Genomic DNA, 8,386 nt, shown 5'->3' with positions numbered 1-8,386 from the left:
ACTTTCTCTATTTTGATTTATTCATCTATTTTTTTGATTTAGTCACATTTGCCCAAGAGCACAGTAGGTCTTCAATGTCCATTTGTGGAAAAGCTCTACCTTGATGTACCTAATAAATGCTTGTTGGAATGGCCTCACCTCAATATTGTCTGCTAATGATTTCCTTATTGGAACACAGAGGTGCGAAAGAGGATCCTGCAGCTTTCATTTTGTGTCAATGAATGGGCTCTCAGAAAGCCAAGGGGTGGCTGAGTTGCAGGGTTCAGCTAATTACAACACCAAATTCCTGGCAGTTATAAAAACTATTTATTTTCTTCCTCTTTTTCTTGCCAGGCTGAGTGTTTTCAGAGGGCTGGGTGATAAAGTTCACAGATAGAAAGCAAGGAACGTGCTAATGATGGGTAGGCAGAGAAGTTGCAAGGCTGCAGCAGTGTTGGTGCTCAGCTGAGCAGCTGGCACTGAGCAAGGGCTCTCCTTAACTTCAATTAGCTGATAAACATCAGGGAAAGCTGATAAACATCAGGGGAGTCATTGGGCATCCTCCCTAATTCCGGGCAGGAAGAAGGAGTACATCAGGAGAAACAAAGCTCTGACTGCACAGCCACAATCTGCCCTGTGATTTCCAGAGGAATGGCCAGAACAGAGGCAGTATAACACTGGAAAAAGTGGGAAAGTTGAGCAAGTGTTTCAATATTTGTTTTCATTTAGTCTTTTCCAATAAGCAGCCACTCCAGTGCCTGCCCAAACAGCCCTTGTTTGCTCATGGTGCAAGATGAAAGGGGAGCCTCTTAAACTGGAGATAAGGAAGAAATTCTTGCCAGTGAGGGTGGGGAGACACTGGAACAGGTTGCCCTGGGAGGTTGGGGCTGCCCCCTCCCTGGAGGTGCTTAAGGTCAGGTTGGATGAAGCTTTGAGCAACCTGGGCTAGTGAGAGGTGTACCTGCCCATGGCAGGGAGCTTGGAATTACATGATCTTTGAGGACCCTTCCAACCCATTCCATGATTCTATGACTCTGGTGCTGTTTGAGCAGGCTCTTGTGCAAGGTGACAGCTACTCCAACCCCACTGTGCTCCCTGTCCCCATCTCTGCCCCTGTCCCCATCTCTGTCCTTGTCCCACGTTCCACAGCCTGCCAGACCTCATCCTCAGAGGGTAAAGGAGACAGAGTTTCTCAAGGACACAGGTTTTGTTCAGACTTGTCTTACAGCACCAAGCCTTCAGAGTGATTTTTACAAGCTGGCTGCCTTGAGAACTCTCCTTGGAGGGAGGCATGCCAGAAATGCCATCCAGGACTGGGAGAGGTGGGAAGAAGCACATTATGTGCACACCCATTAACGTGAGTGTGTATCCCCTAGAGGACTGGCACCAGTTTTGGTGCCATGCAGGTACTTACAGGAAGTGCACACAATCCCAGTGAAGTTACTGGGGGCTGAATCATGGCCCAGGGAGGGCTCTTCTAAATTCTTCTGTCCAAAACGTCAGCAGTGGCTGCGCTCCCAGGACCCCAGGCTGGGCATCCACACAGTGGCTGCACCAGAGTCCTGCTTTGTACTGAGGACTGAGAGGCTGGCTAGAAATGACAGAATGCTGCCTTCCTGTCCCATCTGCACTCACAGGGCACCTTGCTTAGGAACACAACCCCCCTCCTGCTTCCCAAAACCTCTGTCAGTGCTCTCAGAGCCTGCTGGAGCAGCCCCTCGTTTTCACTTCATGAGAGTAAGAATCTCCCAAAGAGCAAACAATCCATGCTCTGGAAATGGATTCCTGAGGATCACTGGAGAGGTTTCACCTAGGACATGTGCTTGCCTTCTGCTTTAAACCCAGTCTGCTGACTGCTTCTTACTGAATCAAGAGTTCCCAGCACCAACTTCTTAACCCTGGCCATGCATTTCCTCCCACCACTCCCATATCTTCTTTCTACAGCCAACCTCCTGAAAGGGAAAAGGCAGGGAAGCAACAGAGGCAGCCTTCAGAGAGTGGGTAAAACCTCAAGCAGAGCTGAGTGAGCTCATCAATAACACTACAGTCACTGAAATGCACACTCATACTGCTCTATTAGACATACAAAAGCCCAAAAGGCAGAGCTGTGCTGCTATCTCGTGTCTCCAGAGGCACTCAGGAAAGTCCAGCATCTGCTGTCAGCTGACTAAGAGTGCAAACCATCTATATTTAGACACTTCAGCTTGAAAAAAAAGTCACCAACTACCCTGAGCTTGTCTCTTTCCTCTGCTGTCACTTCCTCACACAGCAAGCCAAATCCCAGATGTCTGAGGGACATTCTGCTTTTTACGTATCTGCTCCCTTCATGGAGGACTTTCACACGTCTGCACAACACTCTGCCTGGTTCCTAGGCAGCAGAAGTGGTTCTTTCCCAGCCTCTCTATCTGTCCATCGGACAAGTGGAAGGGCAGGAAAGTGCTAAGCCCTTTGTGGGCAAAAGGAAGTGGTTTCAGCAGCCAGATTGGGGCATTTTTCCCTGGGGAACAAGAGCTGGCTGGTAGAGAGGACACACAGGAGATAGGAGTTGACAGAGTTCATCTTGCTCAGGCTGAACCCTCGTAGAATCATCAAATGGGTTGGAAGGGACCTTAAAGATCATCCAGTTCCAACCCCTGCCACTAGATCAGGTTGCTCAAGGCTTGATCCAGCCTGGCCCTTGCTCCAACTTTTTCTCCTAGACCACTGTGGTCTTGTATGCACCACTTCTCAAGTGAGAGGTTTGAATTTGTCTAAAACGAGGTGGGTAATTTTCTTAGAGAGGGTACCTTTATCATCCCAGAGTCTGGAGCATTCCTCTGGCATCAGGGTGAATCCAATCAGTAAGGGACTGGAGCCCAGCTCCCCCTAATCCCTCACAGGGGTCTTGGTTGTGGTTGGGGATCCTCTGTGACATGCAAAGCCCCTAAGCGATCCCAGCCAAGAGCCCAAAAGATTCCCCTTTTGACTTTTGAGTTCATTAGGCAAGGCAATGAGTCACGAAAGGGAAATCTCACTGGTATCCATGCTGGAGCACAGGGAACTCATCCTGCATCATGCCTTCAGACACAGGCAAGGGAGGTGTTTGCTGTGCTGTCAGCAGCACTGCGCTCCTGGGCTGGTTGCGTAACTCCCACTCCGCTCAGCAAGCTTGGCACAGGGCTGAGCATGGAAGGACTCTGCTGGCACCGGGACCTGCTCCCCCGGTGAGCTTATCCCCTCAGAAGGAGCAGCATCTGCACAACTCAGCTTGGGTGGCTGGAGGCAAAACACAGGCTGCCAAAATCATATCACGGATTTGGAGCTCCCAAAGGCAAGAGGCTGGGAGCAGATCCTGGCCAAAGCACTGAAGGGATTTAGGGAGAGCTGGGGTGAGACAGGGCACTCCCACAGGTGAGGAGTGCCTGGCCTTGGGCTGCACTCACAGCTGAACCTTCCCATGCCACTGCCGTCTCCATGACACCCCCTTCACACAGCCCCGGTGAAACTGTGTCACAGCAGAGGAAAGCGGAGGAAGAGGAGATGCTTTATCCCCCAGGAGACAGAGTGGATCTTGATTCCATGACAAAGCTCCTCTGCTCTCAGACAAACACCCTTAGCTGTGGGGCAGGATTAACCACAGAGGTGGAGCAGGTGCTCTCCTTCACTTCTGCCCTGGGAATTTCGGCAGCCCCGTTACTGCCACGGGCAGGAAATAGCTGAGCCTGCTGGAGAGGAGGACAAACAGTCACTGGTTTGGCTCGGGGATTTGAGGGGGAATTTCCTTCTCTTGCCTCGACACCAGAGACACCTCAGCACACACCAAAATTAGACACGGAAGCTGTAAATAGCAACCAAGAAAAGTGGGATCCCTTGTGGATTTTTGATGACCCTCTGCATGGGTACAGAGACAGAAAGAAAGAGGAGACCCAAAAGCAATGAAGCAGCAAAACCTCATTCCAGGGAAACTGGTTAAAGCTCCAAGCCCCACAGTGTGACACCAATGAAGCCTCCCTGTTAGGTGAGCGTAACACACACAACAAACACGAAAACAGGACCTGCAGAACCAGCTAAACCCTTCCCCTGCTTCCCACCATCACAGAACTACCTCTCAGGGAAGCTCTCTGAGACATACAGCTAAGGAGAAGCACCATCAGGGGTCAGAAGAGGCATCTTTTGTTGACTCAGTACTCAGTAAGAAGTAGGAGAAGAAACCTTGGCGATGGCTTTTCTTGGACTAGCTAACACAGTGGTGGGGAAGAGATCAATTTTCATCCCAAAGTTCCTTTGATCAAGTCAGTTAATGACAAATACTACAGAATCACAGAATCAACCAGGTTGGAAAAGACCTCAGAGATCAAGTCCAACCTACAGAGAAAACCATAATAAATTCTAGACAAATGATTACATTATTACTATAAATAAACTATAATGCTTTACAGGCTAAAGATAACTGAGTTTTAAGCCCTGCCATGAGAGGAAAGGCTGAGAGAGCTGGGTCTGTTCAGCCTTGAGAAGAGAAGGCTGAGTGGAGACCTTATCACCATGAACCAGTACATAAAGGGTGGCTACCAGGAGGATTCAGACTCCCTGTTTCCAAGGAGTCCCATGGAAAAGACAAGGGGCAATGGGGACAAGTTACTGCTGGGGAGATTCCCATTGGACTCCAAAAGAACAACTGTCACCATGAGAACAGTTGGACATTGGAACCATCTCCCAAGGGAAGCAGTGGAGTCCCCTCTACACCAGCCAGGATTTTACCTCAGTATCATCTGGCTGTTAATGGCTTCATATTTTGTCATTTTCTCTTTTTCTGTCCAAGTGGCACCTTACAAATCTCTGATACTGTCTGTTTGGTGCAGGAAGTGAGGCTGCAGCATCAAAGCTTGCAGTGGGAAGCAGCACTGCAAGCCCTCCTCACATGTTTCATAGCACACATGCAAATGAGTGATGAACAGGGAGCTTTGTGTGCAGGCTGAGCAGCATCACCTGCTGAAGGCAGCTGACTTTGTCCCCTCTCAAGACCAGATGGTTTTAATCTGATTATAAATGTCTGAGGAGTGGGCATCAAGAAGAAGGGGTCAGACTCTTTTGGTTGATGCCCAGTGATAGGACAAGGAACAACAGGTACAAGCTGGAACCCAGGAGGTTCCACCTCAACAGGAGGAGACTTCTCTATGGTGTGGGTGCTGGAGCCCTGGAGCAGGCTGCCCAGAGAGGCTGTGGAGTCTCCTTCTCTGGAGACTTTTAAAACTCTCCTGGAGGTGTTCCTCTGTGACCTGATCCTGCTCTAGACTCTATGATCTCAACCCCTCTCATTCTGTGATTCTGTGACAGAGAGAAGACATTAAACAACTCCAGTATAGCTCTGGCATCCCTACAAAGAATTACCCTGAACAATAAAACAATAAAAATTTACAACCTAAACATGACTGAAAACAGCCTAAAGTTGGATTACTGAGTAAGAGCCTGCCCTGGAAAAAAAGCACAACACTCCCAGAAGTGTGAAAAGGAATTTCTGCATGGATCTGAATAAACGAAAAGATTCTGTCCCTCTCTGCTGCAAACTACTCCCTCGTCATCTAGGAAGGAGTTGCACAAGCGTCATGTGACTCATTTGGATTGCATTTGGGAAATTCCTGTAACGCAACCGGCAGCGGAGCCGGACGGGCAGCGGGACGCACACCGCATATAAGGCAGATGGATCCCCCCAAACAGGCATCGCCAACCCTCCAGCACCAGAAGCCACTGCTCCGCAGCACCACAGCTGCTCGATCCACAGCAACCTCCTCTCTCAACCATGAACGGCAAACTCCTGGCTGTCCTGGCTCTTCTCCTCGTTTCAGCAGCTCTGTCTCAAGGTCAGTAAATTCCTACCAGACCCCCAGGGCATCTCCCGAGGTGCTCCTGCCCCTCATTCCCTTCAGAGAGGCGGCTTTGCATTTGTTTCTCCAAGCTAGCTTCTTTCAAGAGGTTTTCGGCAGCTTCTATTCGGTCAGGAAGCTACCGCGCAGCTCAGGTGCTGCAGAGTTACTGACGTCTGCTGGGAAGCATTTTAAGGGTGCAGCTTAAGTGTGCTTTGCTTTCTGTTCCACTGCCTGCAGCATGCTGGGTGCAGGCACGACACAGCACCTGGGGGTGTTTAAAGAGATGTATCAACTTAGTTTACAGTCAGGGTGGGGAGACACTGCAACAGGTAGTCCAGGGAGGTCGTGGATGTTTCCTCCCTGGAGGTGTTCAAGGCTAGGCTGGATGAGACCTTGAGCAACCTGGGCTGGTGGGAGGTGTCCCCTGCCCATGGCAGGGGGTTGGAACTGGATGATCCTTAAGGTTCCTTCCAACCCAACCCCTTCTGTGTATCTGTGAGTTTTCAATCTACTTGAGCACCATCCTCTGAAACAACTAAGAACTGAGCTTTACACTGTGAGGATTTAGGCAGCTTGACAAATGCAGGATTTGAGTGCGAATGTTAAACCAGTGCTGGCAGGATGCCCTCTCACCTCATCACCCTCCTGTTCTGTTCACAGGCAGAGCCCTGGCAAGGATGGGAACCGAGCTGCGGTGCCAGTGCATCGCCACTCATTCCAGGTTCATCCCTCCCAAGTCCATCCAGGATGTGAAGCTGACACAGAGTGGCCCTCACTGCAAGAACGTGGAAGTCATGTAAGTAGCTCCGCAAGAGCCTTCCTCTTCTGCCCCTACACTCTGCCTCATGACAGTTAGCAGGCTGACACCATGCAGTGGGATTTGGTTACCTCTTGTGCCCAAACCCATCAGCTTTAAGTGATACCCCAAGTCTGCCATCATCTCTGTGACTCTACCTATTCCTGCACTACTCTGTCTTGGGACATATTAAACACTCCTGCTGGTAGAACATGGATTTGAAGGGCTGCTCAGCCCTCAATCTGTGAGGTTAACAAGGTAGTTTGAATCCTGCATCCATCAGGCAGGCAAAACTCTCATTGAAACAGTCTGCATCAGCCTCAGAGAGAGAAATTAAGCTCCCACAGGTAGATTTAGGGAAGCAGTGAAACTAATTTGAATGGCAGGGAGGAAGGCTTGACGTGTTGAAACACCTGGAGGCTTGAACTGATTGCATAAGAAAGCGTTGCCAGTGCAAACAAATTCCAAGCAGGGATCCATGAACATCCTGAGGAAGGTTTTGGGGGAGGTCTGACTGCTTCAAGAGCAGCCTTGCACAGCTTCTGGGTGGTTTTAGTCCCCCGCAGTTGTGGTGCACAGAGAACAGAGTGGCCCAGGCTAGCCTAGAGCAGTGGGGTGGATGTCTGTTGCCTCACCTGGCAATGCAAAGCTGCATTCTGTCAGTAAAACAACCCCTGGAGCAGATCCCTGACTTGGCTTTTTACTCTCTCTTCCGCAGAGCTACTCTGAAGGACGGCAAGGAGGTGTGCTTGGAGCCCACTGCTCCCTGGGTGCAGCTGATCATCAAGGCAATTTTGGCCAAGTAAGTCCCATCCCCTCTCACTCTGGGCAGCTGAGTGGTAAAGCTGCCAATCTATGGGATCTGGTAGTGATGACTTCATTTGCTCTTGATGAGATTTGAAGAACAAGGAAACTTGCTGCTGCATTAGAGAATTAGTCATAGAATCACAGAATCATTAAGGTTGGAAAAGACCTCTAAGAGCATCAAGTCCAACCTTCTACCCAACACCCTCATGACCACTAAACCATGTCCCCAGGTGCCATGTTTCTTGAACCCCATCTCCAGGGATGGGGACTTTACCACCTCCCTGTGCAGCCTGTTCCAATCCTTGACCACTCCTGCAGCAAGGAAATTGTTCCTGATGTCCAACCTAACCCTCCCCTGGCATGGAAGTCTGCCTTCCTGACCCTGCTGCAGGGACCTTGCTCGAGCCAACACGTCACTACCAAACCTTTGAGTATTGGCAACTCCATCTGGAGGGAAATGGGCTCAGGAGTGTTTGGCTGTCCTTGAAATATGAGGCTCTATAAATGAGCCTTCCCCTTGCTTCCAGCAGTATGTTAATAGCTCATATTTCTGAGTCCATGAGTTTCCTGACCAAGTAGAAGCAGAAACTCCTGCTGCAGAAGTGTCCCAGATATGCACATGCCGGGATTTCAGGAATTGCTTTCAAAACATCACTTTCATATTCTCTGTGTCTCAAGACAGGACACAGAGCAGCAGCAGAGCCCTCATCCTTAGCTGTTTGTGCAATGCTAAGCTTAAGCTAACGTTCCTGAACCTCCTTACAAATGATCCTCCTTCCTCACCTCTTCACAGGGCTCAACTCAACTCTGACTCACCACTCTGAGAGACACCAGGACAGAAAAGATCTGGGAACTGCTTCCTGCTCCTCTGCTGAGAGGAACTCTTGGCCAAAGCATCACTCAGGCAGCATTCTACCCTCCACCTCCTGCATCAGTGTTAACCCCTTAGTGATGGACTCTG

General features: G+C 49.9%; 1 protein-coding gene across 1 annotated transcript; it reads left to right on the top strand.

Annotated features, from left to right (window-relative positions):
- The first annotated feature begins 5,700 nt into the window (after positions 1-5,700).
- LOC128975398 (interleukin-8) lies at positions 5,701-8,386 on the top strand. Its single transcript, XM_054392262.1, has 4 exons — positions 5,701-5,816; positions 6,483-6,618; positions 7,337-7,420; positions 8,219-8,386. The coding sequence occupies exons 1-4, from the start codon at positions 5,756-5,758 to the stop codon at positions 8,247-8,249; spliced, it is 312 nt and encodes a 103-aa protein (XP_054248237.1). The 5' UTR covers positions 5,701-5,755; the 3' UTR covers positions 8,250-8,386.

Source organism: Indicator indicator, chromosome 25 (genome assembly GCF_027791375.1).
Source record: "Indicator indicator isolate 239-I01 chromosome 25, UM_Iind_1.1, whole genome shotgun sequence".
Taxonomy (NCBI): domain Eukaryota; kingdom Metazoa; phylum Chordata; class Aves; order Piciformes; family Indicatoridae; genus Indicator; species Indicator indicator.
Note: the sequence above shows the minus strand (reverse complement) of the source record. Positions and strands in the feature narration are given on the sequence as shown.

What these genes read in the sequence shown, in the direction of transcription:
- LOC128975398 (XM_054392262.1), top strand. Translation starts at nt 5,756, where the DNA reads ATGAACGGCAAACTCCTGGCTGTCCTGGCTCTTCTCCTCGTTTCAGCA. An exon ending in TTCAGCAGCTCTGTCTCAAG is followed by an intron (nt 5,817 to 6,482) that starts GTCAGTAAATTC and finishes TTCTGTTCACAG; the next exon opens with GCAGAGCCCTGGCAAGGATG. An exon ending in ATCAAGGCAATTTTGGCCAA is followed by an intron (nt 7,421 to 8,218) that starts GTAAGTCCCATC and finishes ACCTCTTCACAG; the next exon opens with GGCTCAACTCAACTCTGACT.